The sequence below is a fragment of the Panthera leo genome, chromosome F3, assembly GCF_018350215.1.
Source record: "Panthera leo isolate Ple1 chromosome F3, P.leo_Ple1_pat1.1, whole genome shotgun sequence".
NCBI classification, from domain to species: Eukaryota; Metazoa; Chordata; class Mammalia; order Carnivora; family Felidae; genus Panthera; species Panthera leo.
Genome location: NC_056696.1, coordinates 36287872 through 36305872, shown reverse-complemented (window position 1 = coordinate 36305872; position 18001 = coordinate 36287872). Strand labels below are relative to the sequence as shown.

Sequence of the window (18001 nt, the reverse complement as noted above, 5' to 3'; positions counted from 1 at the left end):
ACTCTCCTGGTTCACAGAGCTCTAAGCATCTCAGTAATTTTTCACAGTGTTCATAGGTCAAAGAAAATCTTTACAAATTCACTTTCCTAAGTAATTAGGAGCAAACAACTTAGTAAGTATCTTATATCCTGTTTAATACCTGATGGGCACCAGCATGTGCTGGTGTGGCTATATTTACTGACTTAAAAAATTATAAACAATCAAATACAAACTTAAGAAATGTATTCTCACCAACACACTCGGGAAGTTCAGTCCACATTCCATCCATACAAGTAATTACATTATTTCCAACCATTGTATATGCATTTCTGCAGTGCAGTTCCACAGAAACACCAGGTCGATAGGGAGGGACTGAGGGCTGGGCATAGCCATTCTTGAGGTGAGGTACATATCCACATGTTTTCACGTGTTCTAAGAAAATGTAATAAAAGATCTGCTTACTTTTAAAATATTTCAAATATATACATGTAAATATATATATATATATATATATATATATATATATATATATACACACGTATATGAAAAGTGCAAAGTTTAAACTGTTGTGTTTAAACATTAACATCTATTTACCAAAACAAGTAGGCAGATTTGTCCATTCTCCATCGATGCACTGTATGTTCTTAGGTCCCATCATTAGAAAAGCGGGATTGCAATCATACTCCACCATTTCACTGTGTCCATATTCTTCTTTCCTTATCTGTTTTGTTTTACCATTGGGGAGTTGAGGGGGTTGACCACATGACTGTACTTGCTCTATCATAAAGAAATTGTTTAAATAATGCTTAAATAGTCTTATAAATCTGGCAAAACGTGGAGTTACTATTTTGGTTGACCTAGAACTAAATTACATTTATGCTACATTCCTATTTTCTTCAGGTTTGCTTTTTACGGTGTACATAGTGTATTGTGTAAAGTCTATTCTTTTTCTCAAATATTGATGCTTTTTCTATAAATAATTCTGAGCAAAGAAAGATGCACAATGAACACATATACCGATCATATGAATGTTACATTTTGCCCAATTAATTTTTTTGTGAAGTAATTTAAAGTAAATGACAGACATAGTAAGATTTGACTTCTAAATTCTTCAGAATACCTAAGAAATAAGAACACTGACCAGCATATACAAAACATCTTATTGCATTTCTTTAAGTTAATAATTTTTAGGGCAATCTTATCTTCTTTCTATATGCAAATATCCTGATTGCGCCTACCCCCCATATTGTGCAGGTAATTATAACCAAGATATTAATTGTACCCTTGAAGATTTTAAAGTAGTTCAATGATCTGGATATCATATAAAAGTAAGTAGTTGTCAAATATGTGATATGAGATACATATGCCATTATAGTTTTTATTAATTAATACCTTTAAATATATAAAATAACTATCAAAAATTTTGAAAAAGTAATATCATCTGAAGCAAGTAAAAAAATCATAATTCTTTTATATTGAATAATCCATATGTTTATTTGATTACTTCTTAATTACTTAATAAAATATAACAAGGCCCACACAATATTTTTTAAAGTATTCTTTTTTTAAATTGAGTTTGGGGAAAAATCCCTAACATTTCTCAGTCCCGGTGACTATATTTTGATCTATAAAACTCCATTACATGTTTCAAAGCACAGAGGTAGAATTACCTCTTGATAAAGGAAACATAACTAATCTATGACCCAGCATCCCTCCTTCTTCTCAATTAAAATACTACTTTTGCCATTTTTTTGCAGTTTGTCAGATTATAGATATAAGATCCGATAAAATACATAGACATTAATATAAAATTTTATAAGTTGTTTCATCAGCTCTAAAATAAATATTGACCTTTACATGTTGGAAAATTAGGTGACCATCCAAAATGATAGCATTGAACTGAATCTGGTCCAACTCTTACAAGTCCTTGTCTGCAGGAAAATTGCAACACATCTCCAGGTGTGTATTTTTCTTGTTTTGGATAAACATGTATGTTAGCTTCTAAAAATGGAACAAGACATTCTGTATCTAAAAAAAATAAAAGTAAATAAATATGTGTGAAATAATCATTGTGAAATTAAATTTAACATGTGCAATACAAAAATAAGATTAGGGGGACTTCATACGCAGAGATGCTTATATTCTTACCTTCAAAAAATAAGCTAATTATTTACACCCAATAAATATGTGTAAGCCCCTTTTAAGAAATTAACATTTTGAACAGCAAAGTAAAATTTTGTATGACAATCTCCTCAGGACCATAATAAATGTATGTAGTATATGGACTTTTTCAAAAAAATGGCTAAGCAACATGGCTAAGTTGCTTCTAGGTGTTCTGAATCTTTCCATTATACCCAACCACATCTCTAATATCTTCCTAAACCACATCTATAATAACTTTCTAAATACCAATGCATTATGAATGCCTTCTGGTTCAGGTAAAAATGGATATATATATGAATATGTATGTGTATTTTTCTCTTCTAATCTGTATTCGTGGTTCATTTATAAAATTAGATATTGAAATTCACATGTAAAAATACAAATGACATTCAAGACAAATACTCTCAAATCAAGCACAAAAATATGATGAAATATTTTCTAATTAAATCTCAGAAATACTATTTAAACTAGCCAGTTTTATACATTGTTATCGGCAATTTAATAGTTTAATAACAGTTTGTACAAACCCCCTGGAATGTGACTCACTCAGCTTTAGTAAAATTTGTACCCATGCATCTCTGTGTTTTATTCCAATAATTTTGCATGACAGTTCTTTACTTACTGGTTGTTTACATTCCCTTTCTTATCCAATTGCAAAAAAAAAAAAAAAAAAAAAGCTATTGAAAATAATTTATCTTGGCTGATGTAGGATTTTCTAGCTGCTTTATTTAAGTGTAATTATCACAGAGTGTTGTAGACAGAATAATGGCCTCCCCAAAATGTCCACGTCCTAATCCCTGAAACCTGCAAATATGTTACCTTTCCTTGGAAAAACAGACTTTACAGAAATGATTAAATTAAAGGACTTGAGATGGAGAGCTTATTTTGAATTATCTGGGTGGTAGTGGACCCAATGTAATCACAAGGATTCTTACGAAAGGGAGCAGAGGTGTCAGAATCAAAGTAGGCAATATGACAACAGAAGCAGAGGTTGAAGTGATATGACGAAGGGCCATGAGCCAAGAAATGCAAAGGGCTTCTAGAAGCTGTAAAAGGCAAAGAGATCGATCCTTTCCTCGGACTTCCGGAAGGAAACATGATTCAGCATCTTGATTTCAGGACTTTTCACCTCTAGAAATGTAAGATAATAAGTCTGTATTGTTTTAAGTAATTAGGTTTATGGTAATTTGTTACAGCAGCAGTAGAAAACTAATACATATGGGAAAAAATGTACAACCATATTTAAAAGGCACATGATTTGGCATGACCTGAGGCATTCTGGGCTGCATTTGAATCAAAGACTTTGTGTAACACCAAGAATGAACTATAATGTAAGCTATGGACTTTGGGTAATTGTGATGTGTCAATTGTCAATAGCACCCTGGCCTGTCAAGTTGAAAATGGGACAGATTATCTTGCATGTGTGGCACAAGTAGTATAGAGAAATCTCTATACCTCCCCCTCAATTTTGTCATGAAACCCAAAACTGCTCTAAAATAAACAAAAACACCAAGTCTCTGGCTATAAACTATGAGTAATAATCCAATGACACGGAAGAGGATGAAAGTCAAGGAATAAAGTATCTAAAGTGACTGCAGCATGTATAACCAACTATAAATTTGGTAATGTTTGCTTAGTTTTGAATTATGAGGCAGTTTTAATTCAAGGTACCTTGAAAATAGCTTTAATTTTGGTCATAAATATTATAATGTACATGGCATATAAACAATCTTATTTTGGATGGGCTAAGTGCTTTTCAAAGATCTGTTATTATATCAACATTTAATGTTGGTCTTTTAAAGCTATATGGAGACACCTTAAATTTAGATTATTGTCCATTAGGAAATATCTTTCAAAAGAGTCTAGTGAAAAGAAATATATTCAGAATTGCTTCTATTTCCTGGATAAAAAAGTACTTACGATAGCATTTGGGCAAATGACACCAGTCATATTCACTACATACCATGAAATCTATGCTGCTTCCAATCTGTTTTTATTTTCTAAGTTTACTTATTTATTTTAAGAGCGAGAGAGAGAAAGAGAGCAAAAGAGAGAGCATGAGTCGGGGAGGGGCAGAGGGAGAGGGAGAGAGAGAATCCCAAACAAGCACTCCACCATTAGCACAGAACCCAATGTGGGGCTCAAACTCCAGAACCATGAGATCATGACCTGACCCAAGAACAAAAGTCAGATGCGTAGCCAACTGAGCCACCCAGGGACCATGAAGAAATTTTTAATATATATTTTTTTTTCTCTAAGCAAAAAAATAAATAAATTTTTATAAAAATGGATAAGCATATTCAGATTCAGACAAAAACCACTGTCAACTACAATATCTGATTTTAAATATTTTTATGAAAATAACCACACTGAAAATATCAGTGTTTGTTTAGTAAATACTGTCATGATAAGTTAATAAATATGGCCATTAGGAGAAAAAAAATAAGGGTTATGCCAGGGAAACTACAACCTAGAATTATTCTTTCAGTGCACACTTTTCGTTTATTAAAAATAACTGTGGGCGCCTGGGTGACTCAGTTGGTTGAGCACCGAACTCTTGATTTCTCAGGTCATGATCCCAGGGCTGTGGGATTGAGACCCACATAGGGCTCCACACTGAACATAGAGTCTGCTTAAGATTTTCTCTCTTTCTCCCTCTGTCTCTCTCCCCCGTTCATGCTCTCTCTCCCTCTAAAATAAAAAAATAAAATAAAATAAAAATGAATTAGCCATAAATCCTCAAATAAAACATTCTAGGAAACAATGTAAACTATATTAAGTTTTATATACAGTAAGGTAGATTATAAATAGATGTATTGTTTTTAAAAAAAAACGAGAGCAAAGAATTCTTGTCAGTAGAGTTTTGGCATGCCCAAGAGAAATCCAATTCAGTAATCTAATAATTTCCTATAAAGTGTTATGGGTGATTTCCAATAAATCAGACCCCTGCATTAGGCTTCACACTGGTTTGGGGTTACTAGTAGGCAGAATTCATTTAACTTGGGAGTATCAGACCAGGTCCTGCATCAGACCAAAAATGGCACTGAATTCGTAACTGGAAAACCAAATAGGAAATAATAGATAGTAAAACAATTGGCTCTAGAGGATTGGGATATGGAAACGGTGCAATGAGAGTACAAAAAGGAGTCCATGTATAACTCACGTGAGGTCAGAGGTTTTTAGGCAGACTGTTCATTCCTTTAGTTGTTCAGTAGTAGTGTTCCATGAATCGATATGCTCCTTGTTTTTACTGTAAATGACTGTGGTGGGCTAAATAATACCCCCTCAAAGATGTCCACGTTCTAATCCGCAGAACCTGTGAATGTTACCTCACATGGCAAAAGAACTTTTGCCAATGTGGTCAAGTTAAGGCTCTGGAGATGGGGAGATTATCCTGGATTATCCAGGTGTGACTGATTTGATCAGAGTGATCCTTACAAAAGGCATGCAAGAAAAGTCGAAGTCAGGCAGAAAATGATGTGACCACAAAAGGAGAGGAACAGGGAGAAAACTATTTAAAGGAGCCAAACTGCTGGCTTTGATGGGGGAGGAAGGGGCCCCAAACCAAGGGGCCTCTGGCAGCTGGAAAAAGTATGTAAACAGTTTCCTTGCTAGAGCACCGGAAGGAATCAGCCCGGCCTACACTTTGGATTTAACCTAGAGAAACTGATTTTGGATGTCCTAGCCTCCAGAACTGAAAGAGAACAGACCTGTGTTGTTTAAGCCATCATGTGTGTGCCAATTTGTTACAGCAGCCACAGGAACCTTATAGAATGACACACTGAAGCACCAATTTCTGGGAGTTCTGTTAAATAAATTAGCTTTAAAGTTTGCCTTTACTCTATCAGCTGAACTGTAGCCTATAAGTGTATTATCACATATGTCTGCAAATGACCTCTGACCTAGAGTGAGGTAGCCATGCTAAAAATCATTTTGATCCCTGAAGCCTATAGGACTTTCACTACAATAGCAGAAACTTCAGAATTTTAGACCTTATTCATTTTTGAAAGGTTTTTTCCCAAATACATTTTTTAATTATATATAGTCGTGTATCAAAAAATAAAAAAGAAGTATATGAGTGGCTGGTAGAGCAGATACAGTGCTCTCTCCATCTTTAATAACTGAGAATTAAAGCATAATGTTTAAAGCTTATAGCATACTTCTGAGACGTTTATGTACAGTTAAAATTCAAAAACGGCCAAAACAAAACTGTTCAAACATAATATTGGGATCTGATGATAAAAACAAGCATCAACAATTTGTTTTATCAAGTAATATAATAAACTACAGTAAAAAGAGGATGCAACAAAGTATAGAAAATCTTAAATGTAATCCTGTTAATGTGAATTTACTACTTGGTAACATTGATATGTATATTAGAAACAATTCATAAAATAATTTTTGTTTGCCTGAACCTATAAAAGTCACTGTAAGAGAGAAATCAATGTCTCTCTATATATTATATATATGTAGATATGTATGTATATGGTAACATACATAAATAGGCAGATAGATAATAGAGGTAGATAGATGTTGATGATAGATGATAGGTAGGTAGATAGATAGATATAAATAGATGGTTTATTGTATCAGGACTGCAATAAGGTTTTGTACATATTTTGATCTATACAACTTTAGGGGATATCATTTATGCAACTTAAGCAACTGTATGCAGACACCTATATTGGAACACAGGCTAATATTGTTTTGTGTTGACTACCTGTCCTGGTGGAGACCTTGCTATGCTAGGAAAATAAAATCACAGTTTGCTCCTGTAAGAAAATCATGGTGGTACTTGAAAGGAGTTTGATATAAGACAGACTTCCCTGAAAATGTACTTGCTATATTTAAGAAAATATTAGTGAGGGCGCCTGGGTGGCACAGTTAAGCAACCGACTCTTGATTTCAGCCCAGGTTATGATCTCTCAGTTGTGAGATTAAGCCCCTCATCTGGCTCTGTGCTGGGCATGGTGCCTGCTTAAGATTCTGTCTCCCTCTGCCCCTACCCCTTTCGCATGTGCGTACATGCTCCCTCTCTTTCTTTCATTCTCTCTCTCTCTCAAAAAAACAAAAAACAAAAGCAAACAAAAAAACAAAAACAAAACCTTTTTAAGACTGTAGCATTAAGAGTAAAGCCAATATATCTTTAAAGCATATGATTTACAATGTTAGTAACATTGGATACCAAATTTAAATGCACATGCATCTCATGATTGATTTACGAAACGATTAATGATTTTATCAGCATTTCCACAGCTTCTTTGGGGAAACAAAAAGTGTGCATGCTCCAGAAAAAGTTTAGAACTCTTGTTCTAGATATTTATTTTTCTCTATTCTTTTCCTGCATTCCTCTTATCTATTTTTTCATCTTTTTGTGTTTCTTTCCACCATTTCATTATCCATTCTTTATTTCTCCCCTTGCTACTCTAATTCTTTTTATTTATTTTTTTTTTCAGATTATTAGGTTTATTACAACCATCTTCTAAGCTGAAAGACATTCTTCATCATCCTTCACAGGACCACAAAAAATCAGGGTCTAATTCTTTTTAAAAGCCATTCCTCACTAAATATTTGTCAATAAATTAACATAGTTGGTAGAAAATAAGAGCTTCCACCATGGTGGAAATAATTTAGGGATTTAAAGAAAAATCATTAATCATTGTTACCTAGATAGTTCAGCACACTCACTTTGTAGATCAGTAATCTCAGCTCAAATAGGTAATCATTTACTCATGGACCCAGAGGTAATTTTTCTCAGAACCCATGCTGGAGTCCAGTTGTTCTGAAACATTGTTGACTCTCCACGGTGTTCTCTCTCTCTCTTTTTTTTTTTCATGTTTATTTATTTTTTGAGGGAGACGGAGAGGGGAACAGAGGATCCGAAGCAGGCTCTGTGCTGACAGCACAAATGGTGGTATCGTGACCTGAGCCAAAGTCAGTTGCTTAACCAACTGAGCCACCCAGCTGCCCCTGACTTTCTCCATGGTGTTCTTGATCCAACACCCCACCTTGGATACACAGAATTTTTCAAAGGCTAACGGAGTCTCACAAAACGTACACAGCAACCAGCTTGAGTGGGTTACTACTGAGTTGAGTTGTCAAATTGAGTTGTCAGGCTTCTAAAATACAATTGCTGGGCTGATGATTGCCATCATCTCACAAAAAGGAAGAGAGCTGGTACTCGAGATGAGATAACAATGAAATATTTATACCATAACTGAAGCCTTCTAAATTATGAGCCCTGTTCAACCACTGGACACTTCAGGTAGGAAGTCAATAAATGTGTTCTTTTGTTATTTTTTTGCAAATATTAGTCATGTGCAAGCCCCTCATAATTGAAAGAGGTCGTGGCCTAGCTTACAATACGTAACCGAGTGAGTATTGTAATTCAAGCCGCTTTAAAAAGACTCTATTTTCTAGAAGAATTTAAATATTGAAGTTGCAGAATCACATTAAAAAAAAAAAAAAAGCCAATCAGAAGACTTCATTTCCTGATAAGATGGAGTAGCTGGTGTCAGCATAGCCTCCAACTGGGAAAACATTAGAAAACTGTATAAAACCTCTCTCTAAAAAACTGGAAACTGGCTGGTGCGAGTCCGTGATAATCAAGAAAAGGGGGACAAAAAATCACCCAAACCCCAAAGTTTGATCTGTGGTTGTTTCAGCTTTCTGGTAGCACTTTCCAGACTGTGTGGCAGGGAAGGAGAAGCTATACAGAGTCTAGCGGGAAGAGCAAGATCACAGTTTCGGAGACCATGGTGGCTAGAATTTACAGGGCAGAGTAACAGAGAGAGCGTATTATGATGAGAAAGAGCCAGAGACGTTTTAAGAGTGTTCTTGAGTCTTTGGTTGTGTACTAAGCTGTGCAAACAGGATAGAATTCCATGAGCTGGCTTAAGAGTGATTGCCAGGGACTCTTAAAGATGAAGAATTACAAGCGTTCACCCAAATCTGGGAGATCCCGTCATATTATAGTTTCCAAAGGAATTGTTTCCCAAATTCCAAGCCACTCGTAAATAAACCTAACGCTTACGGGTACAAAATATTTTAAACATAAAAACCGACAGTTTATTGAATTCAGCATAGGAGTTTAGTATACACACAGAAAATAACTATAAAAATCTATCTTAGTCATAGGACATTTTTAACTAGTATTGGACATATTTTCACTTAAATACTCTCTTCAGCTTAATACTCGAGTTTTAAATTAAGTTCATTTTCAACTAATGTGATAATTTTCATGGAAACAATTAAAGGGTGTTACTTTAACCTAAAGTTACAGCCTTCAAAGTGTTTGTGTTGTCTAAAAACTTTACTTATTGCATACATTAGATTTGTGTAGGCAGGCAAACTTTGCTATCTGTACATCTATCAGACACAGTTGGAACTGAAAAACAAATGCATAATGATAAAAGCAAAAGGTGAAACCTACATTTAGCTTCTGACAATAGATATATTTATTTTATTTATTTATTATTTATTCTTTGGATATATTTCTTTTAAAAAATCGCATCACATGTCAGGATGTGAAACGACAGTATTTTACTTACTGGTGGAACTGCATTTGGGGGGAGAAGACCATCCATCTTCCAAACATGTAATGATGTCAGTATTACCGGGAAGGCTGTAGCCGATGTCACAGACAATTTGTACAGTGTCCCCTTCCAAATGTGTTTGTCCTGAAGATGCAGAATGACCATTTTCCACAAAAGGAAAGAAACACAGTCCTAAGGACCAAAAATTGTTTAATGTACAAGGTGGAAGTGTTAAAAAAAAAAAAAAAAAGAGCAAACTAAATTTGTGTTTTGCAATGTTTTAAAAAGAACGTCAAACTCTCAAAACTGAAATCACATATAAAAACAAAATTTCAAAAGAATTTAGATCATACTACTATATATATGATGTTTACTATATGAAATATAGTCATATATTCCATATTTGGAAGTAAATTAACATTTCATTTTGTTCTGTGGTTTTTATTTAAAAATATTTTATTTTTATACACTTTTCCAGGTACAAAACAAGATTTTAATATACCCATTTCTCTCTCAATTTTCCTAAATGTTTCTTATAGAAGGAGAAAGACCATTACTGTCTCCTTTGTTGGTTCATATGTTCTGCCTCCCATTGTTCTTTGCTTAATATTATCTATTCTCTCCAGAGTCTGCTCTTCACGTTCATTGAAAGATATCATTGTAAGAACAAAAGAAGGGATTTATGGAAAATATAAAAGTGAAAATATTTACACTTATGCAATCTTTGCATTGCAGGAATAGTAAGTTTCAAATTGTTGCAAATAGTAAGTTTCAAAACAGAATGAGTATGTAGAAAGACTTGTTTTAAAATTTTTTTTAATGTTTATTCATTTTTTTTGATAGAGAGAGACAGAGTGTGGGTGGGGGAGGGGCAGAGAGAGAGGGAGACACAGAATCTGAAGCAGGCTCCAGGCTCTGAGCTGTCAGCACAGAGCTCGATGCAGGGCTCGAACCCATGAACCGTGGGATCATGACCTAAGCTGAAGTCGGACACTTAAACAACTGAGCCACCCAGGCGCCCCTAGAAAGACTTGTTTTAAAGGAAAAGTATGACCAGGCTGATACGAAATATTAGGAACTGCATATTAGTAGTTCAACATATAAATCATCAGTTTTTAAGATTAAAATGTGTAAAGCACTTCTAGGTAATACAAGGAAGTTCACACATTTATTCTTCATTTGGTTTTCATAAAAGGCTTTTCAAGAAAGGGCTACATTTCTTATCTTCGCTGGCTTCTCTAGTCCTGATGCCCGTGATTGTCCACCAAGAGCCCCAAGAGCCCGACATCCCTTCCGGAATATCTTCTCTATTGACTGAATGACACATTCGCATCTACTGATCAGGGCATTTACTCACTGAGGCACCTGGGTGTTGGCGACCATCCTTCCTCCCTGCATGTTATGCGATTCCAAAAGGATTTTGAAGGAGACGCAAAGCTATATTCACAAGAATAATAAAAAGTTTTCCCAACAGGAACTGAGGAAAAGGGCGCATCTTTCTTGTCATCATAAAGAATTCCATGGTTGATTCTTGGAAAATCACAATGTCCCACTGGGAAAAAGAAAACAAAACTGAAGAATTAACCTACATCGGTGAATCATTAAGTCATATTTTAATCATCTCATTGATTTTTTTTCTTTCTTCTAGCTCAAATTCCTTTACCTTATGTGCCTTCCAGTGTACTAATTAGTTGAGAACAAAAAATGATCCCTACTTAAGAGTACAAGAGTATTTGAAAAGGCCATTGTCAATGCAGTTTATGTTTTGGAGTCAGGGGGAATAAAATCTCTTTTGCAGTAACTTCTAGAAGCAAATCCCCCACGGTTTAGGAACACGGCAGGGGGGGGTCAGCAGCAGTTGTGACCTGTCCCCACAAGGTGCTAGTGGTCTGGGGGCTCATCCATCCATTCCTTTCTCTACGCTGATGATACCCCGGGGGAATCTCTGCCTGAAGCCTCTGTGTCCTCTGGTTCTCCCTGGTGCTTGAGGATGAAGCGGTTTTGTTTTCCCCTTATGCAAAAAAAGGAAACAACTTCCAGAAATTCTGCTCCCAAACCAGTTAATTGGGAAAATTCCCTTCTGGCATTTATCTAGGGGTGACTTTCCCTGTCACACGATATTTCACACGGGTGATGCTTGTGGCCTTTAGCCTGCAAAACCTGGAGTTTCTTATCTGACGGTTTACAATTTGACATTTGTCATTCTCTGGTAGTTTGGGAAAAGGTATGGAGGAAGAGACACCCCCACCCTGCCACATAACACTGACATCCGTACATTCCAGAATTCTTTTTCAGATCTGCTTTGCCCTCCCCTCAAATTACAGCATTTGATTTCCATGCATTTCTACCTACATATACTTTGCCATCCAGAGTGACTTCACTTTCATCTTCCAATTGTCCCTATTCTACCTACCCTTCAATGCTCATTCTACATTAAGAAAATACTCTTTGTGCACACAGCGATGTGCTAGCTCTGAAAGTTAACTTCTTCTGGCAGGCCTCCCTTATCCAGTCGCCAAAAGTAGGAGATAATATCTCTTGTCTAAGCTTTCGGATAAAAGCTTATGATGTTTCCTATGAAATACACTCCCTTATATATATATACATACATATATCACATATATATATTGCATATATATATATATATATATACATACATACACACACACACACATAGTTTTGCTCTCTGTTTACTTATTTGCATGTTTTGCTTTCCTCTGAGCACACTGGAAGGTGTAGACAGGCACGGAGCGTTCATTTTCTTTGGAGCTTTACCGCAGCCTGCAGCATAATATATTGCTCGGTAAATATTTCACTATTGAAAGCATGCAGAGTTTTTATAAAAGTGTTACCTTGATATGCTGCCTTTGCTTTGGGGCCAGTTTCTCAATAGGCACCTAAATGTAAATGCAATACAAACTGACAGGTCATTTAACATCTACACAGCTTTGGGATAGAGCTTCCCTGAAGGTTCTCTGGAAAACTAGACTGAAGATGAAGATCTTTTTCTGGGTTACGGGTTGTAAAAATTCTACATGTTAGTCTCACATTTTATACTTATTTTCCTCTGCTTTTTCCCCATTTAGAAATCCCCTCTTAATGCCATATCTAACAGATGTTTAAAACAATATATACCAGACACACAGTTTTATATGTATATAAACTGTATATATATATATATACACACGTACATACATATGTATATATGTATATATATACTCATGTACATATATATGTACATATACATATATACACATATACATGTATACACATATACACATATACATGTATACACATATACATATATATGTACATATGTGTATATATATATATATATATATATATGCAGAGGCTGCTGCATAGTCTAAACAGAGAATTTGTATTTTTAAAATTTTTTGTTATTATTTGTAATGTTTATTTTTGAGAGAGCATAAGCAGGAGAGGGGGGAGAGAAAAGGGGGATAGAGGATCCCAAGTGGACTCCATGCTGACAGCAGAAATCCCGATGTTGGCCTAGAACCCATGAACCGGGAGATCATGACCTAAGCCTAAGTCAGACAACTGAGCCACCCAGGTGCACAGGGAATTTGGTATTTTTAGTTGAGACTAAGTGACTAAGAATGCTATTAGAGAAAAAGTACTTTTACCCCCATCAGCTAACTGTTCTCCTGTGAGTACATCTCAATGCTAAATGTAGTAACAAATAAAAGTTTCAAATCCATAGAAATAGGGTTTTATAACTTTTATGAAGGTGGATCTCTTTTTTATGTTTATTTTTGAAAGAGAGAGAGAGCACACACATGGGGGAAGAGCAGAGAGACAGGGAGACAGGACCTAGAGAATCCCAAGTAGACGCCATGCTGTCAGGGCAGAGCTGGACTCAGGGCTTGATCCCATGAACTGTGAGATCATGACCTGAGCCAAGATCAAAAGATGGACGCTTACCCAACTGAGTCACCCAGGCACCCCATGAAGGTGCATCTTCAAAGTAAAGCATTTTTACTGTTCCTATTTTTCTCTTATGTGAGGACTAAAGAGAAACTTCCCCAAAGAACTTCCATTGTAGTCTACGGCCATACCACCCTGAACGCGCCCGATCTTGTCTGATCTCGGAAGCTAAGCAGGGTCGGGCCTGGTTAGTACTTGGAAGGGAGAACTTCCATTGCATGCAAAATTTAGCAAGCAACAAAATAGCAAAAGAAAGCCCTGCTGGAAATCAAACAAGACACAGGATTGAAACTCCACTTCCACACATGGTCTAATCAGCTGTCCTGGGCATTGTTAGAGGTTTCGTTTGCAGTTATTCGGATATGATGGTTTTTATTTCAGCGTGAAATAAGATGAGACAGCTTTCAACATATTTTAAGATGTGGCTTATAGTTTTAATAAAAAACGATACACAATTTCCTTTCACTTTCAAATTTGCTAAAGAGCTCAGAAAAAGCAAAGAACTCATGGACATTTCACCAGTTTATTACACACAAAAATTAGGATATACTGTACTGTTTTACTAAAAAAGATTTTTCTTTATTGATGATAATTAGATCGAAAAAGGAAGTTCCTGATTTAATGATATTTAAATCTTAAATTAACAAATCTGTGAAAATGCAAACATTTTGAAGGTGTCCAATTTTTCTGGGGATGCTTTCTCTAGTCAGTGGCATTGCAGAGTTTATGGAGAATTACACTGATACGTGACCTTTTCAACTTCATTACATGCAGCTTTTTCATCATAGAATTCTTCCCCAAATGTTGTCTTTGGTAGCTATTCACACTTTGGAGCTTCGAGAACAGAGAAGATTCATTTCATTTGATTTTTTTTCTTAATTTCATATTAGAAAATATTGATGAAATAGATTCAAATATGATCCTTTATTCAAAATGTTCTTACATAATTATTCATTTTAAAACATACACACACACACACACACACGCACACACATGCACGCACACACACACACACACACACACACACACATTTGAGACAAGAACAAAATATTTAGATCTGTTTTCATGTTTTCAACTTACCTTGCCCCTCAACAGTAGAAATCCATAAGATTAGAATGGCATTAATTAAAAGCAGCATGCTAGGTTAGCCCAATCACATATATTTAGAAATGGTCCTGCAATGGTGGTATAACTCCAAATCCCGCTTTCATTTGTGGTTATATGCAAACTTCGAATTTCAGTGCACTGCCGGGAAGCCAGTGCAGTGAAATACTTTCAGTAAATATCAAAGTTCACAGAGGGTGGTGTGAGATAACTAATGTTTTCACATTAATACTTTAAAGTCAACACTTGATATTTATCTGAGCAAAATAATAGCTGTGCAACTTCCTTCTTGCGGTTCCTAATTTTCTAAGTTTGAAGCATTCAGACATGGACCACTGAGCAGGAAAAATAAAGCCCTTTCTTATCTTCTTTCTGGCCAGGAAGTCACCTGTTTCAGAAAGCGACCAAGTGTAGGTCATCTGTCCTCATTTTAATACCATGTCAACCTTCAGTTATTATGAATTCTTCTTCACACTGGCATTAAGAATTAGGTTCCCTCTTAGTATTTTTTCAGTGTAGTCAAGAATAATTTTGCCAAATAATGCTTCCTGAAATTTTTGGACAAAGTGTATTTCAAACTCATTTAGGTGGGACTTCAAGAATGGCTATGACACAGGTGTGGTAGACTCCGTCTCCAAAAGGCAGAAATAAAACTGGGCAAAATTATGTACAAAAAATAACCATGCAGAGTTTCTATAAACTGGCTAAAGAGCATACTGTTGAGAAATACTGATTAAAGAAAATCTCTGTAAATCTCACTAAAATAGAGTGGCTGCTCCCATCCTTCTCTGATTCCTGCCCAATTCTGTGGCTCAGAAGTATGACCTGGGATGGGCAAGGCAGGCATTGTGAACTGGCTGCTATGCTGCCCTGTTAGGGCAGAATGACTTTATGGCAGATCTTGGGAAAAAATCCACATGCAATGACACTGTTGAATACAATAGAGATTACAGTGGGAAACAATCTAGGAAGGCTGATATCTCCCCATGATACTATTGTGTCTGTTACAACAGTAACAGATACTGTTGGGGCAAGAAACAAAATGGCAGGCCAGCCAGAAATTTAACAGAAATTTTGCTTTGGAAGCAAAAGACAGCCAAAAAGGGCTACACTAAGATGACACTTATTGCTGGTGGTCCAGAAATCACTGGACATATAACGACTGTGCCCAGTCAGACAAACCAGAGAGAGCCCTACGAGCTACTAGTCACTGGTTAAATGTGGAGCCGACTTTTATACTCCCTGAACTTTGAAAACATTTCCCAAACCACACACAGTTTCAGAGACAAAAGGTAGGATGTGTAGTGGGCCAGTGTGTTTAAGCATAACTTCCCACCAATGATAGGTTGATTTAATTAAGTTATGCTGACTCAGAAATGACTCCTAGGAAGTCAGACTAAAAAATAAGAAGAAATAAAACCTGAGCAATGACATCAAAATCTGCACGCTGCAACGATCAAGCTCCACAGAATTAGTCTGGGCTACTTAACAAATAAGTTAGCAATAGCAACAGTCCTTGGTTGGAGAGGATTCAGAATTCTACAATATGTTATCTAAAATATCCAGTTTTTAACAACAACAATATGAAGAGACATGGAAGGAGATAGGGAAGTGTATCCTGAACACAAGAGGGAAAAGGGCAATAGAAACTTTCTTTGAGTGGGTCTAGATTTTGGAATAAGCAGATGGAGATGTCAAACAGCCATTATCAATATGTTCAAAGAACTAAAGGAACCATTTCTAAGAAATTAAATACAAGTATTATGACAATGACTTATTGAGTGAAAAATATGCAGGCCTCTTAGGTCAAGGTAGCCAGGGACCTGGAAACATCAGGAGAGGTCAGGTCACAGAAACTCTTGGGGTTACAAGGCATTGCCCAATTCCATGCCCTAACCTACACAAATGTACTATATTTTCACTGAAGGCAGAGCTGGAGGAATCTGGACCGCCTTTCCAGGGATGGGTCTGGCGGGCTGGCTGGGTTATCTTCTAATAAGAGACATCTAGGAAGTGTGATAGCTGCTAAAGCCAGGGACAACAGCAGATAATAAATATACGTGGGGACTATCATCCATTTTAACGGACCCTTAAGGACAATTTTCAAGGGGTGGGGTTTCTCCACCCTTGAGGTTATGCAGGTGGTCAGGGATGGACCTTAGCCACACAGGCTTGGGCCTGGGGGGACCAAGGACAGCTGCCCAAGGGTGGGTTTTGAAGTACATACTGCCCATACTTAAGCCTTGCAGGTCAATGTAGCCAGGACCTGGAATAAGCCAAATATTGGGAGAGTCTGGGTCACAGAACAGCCTATGGGGGGAACCTGGCATCTGCATACTTCCAAAGCTTTAACCTATACAAATGCACATACTCCTCCAGAAGACAGAACTGGAAGAATCTGGACTGCCTTGCCAGGACAAGTCCTGGTGGGATGGCCAGGGTGTCCTCCAATAAGAGATAACTGAGAGCCTTGATTGCTGGAAAAGTCCAGAACCCCACTAGGCAACCAGTCCAAATGGGGATTGACAGTCGCCAGTTTAAAGCTGCTGCCTCAGAAGATAATCAGGAGGGACTGGGAGGGCTTGCCAGGGTCTCCACTAATAAGAGACATTAGGGAAACTTGGTTGCTGGAGAATCTCCTGGTATCTCATCAGGCAGTAAGTCTGCGTGGGGACTGACTGTTGTCCATTTGTCAGTGTCTGCTTGAAGCAATTTTCCAAAGGTAGGTTTCTCCATGTCAAAGCCTAACCAGGTGGTTGGGGTGTAGCTGAAACAACAGAAGCCTGGGACCCCTTAAGGCAGCCAGTCCTCATGGGGCCTGTCACCCATATCAGTGGCTGCCTCAGAGGGAATTTCACAGGGCTAGAAACCTCCTCTTTTGAGGTTGTTGGGGATAAACCCTAGCTCCACAGGCCTGGAGAGCCTCAGTCACCCAAGGGCAGAATTCAGGGTATGTATTACACCTGTAGGAGCTATATAGTCCAGGGAAGCCAGGGACCTGGGACAGGCAGTGACAGCATAAGCCGTCTATAGATGAAGCTACTGGGGTTACGAAGCATCTGCCTAATTCCAAGGCTTAATCTACATAAATATGCATATTCCCATTAGGGGCAGAACCGGAGGAATCTGGGTTGCATTGGCAGAGCGGGACTAGGAGTGCTGACCATGGTACCTCCAATAAGAGACACCTGGGGGCCCCCTGATTACTGACAAACATCAGGGCTCCATCGGGCAGCCAGTCCAAATGAGGACACTGTTGCCAGATTAAAGCT

The 18001-nt window shown here is 37.0% G+C and overlaps 1 protein-coding gene across 2 annotated transcripts in view; it reads right to left on the bottom strand.

The window, feature by feature from the left end:
- CFHR5 (complement factor H related 5) overlaps positions 1-14763 on the bottom strand; it is a 31218-nt gene extending 16455 nt beyond the window's left edge. The window contains exons 1-6 of one of the 2 annotated variants that reach the window (XM_042924995.1): positions 14706-14763; positions 11035-11229; positions 9693-9869; positions 1831-2007; positions 574-756; positions 232-411 (exon numbers count right to left, since the gene is read on the bottom strand). In XM_042924995.1, the coding sequence (XP_042780929.1) occupies positions 232-411; positions 574-756; positions 1831-2007; positions 9693-9869; positions 11035-11229; positions 14706-14763 (970 nt within the window). The remainder of the gene's footprint in view (positions 1-231; positions 412-573; positions 757-1830; positions 2008-9692; positions 9870-11034; positions 11230-14705) is intronic. The other variant, XM_042924996.1, reaches the window with a different exon arrangement.
- Between the last annotated feature and the right edge of the window lie 3238 nt (positions 14764-18001).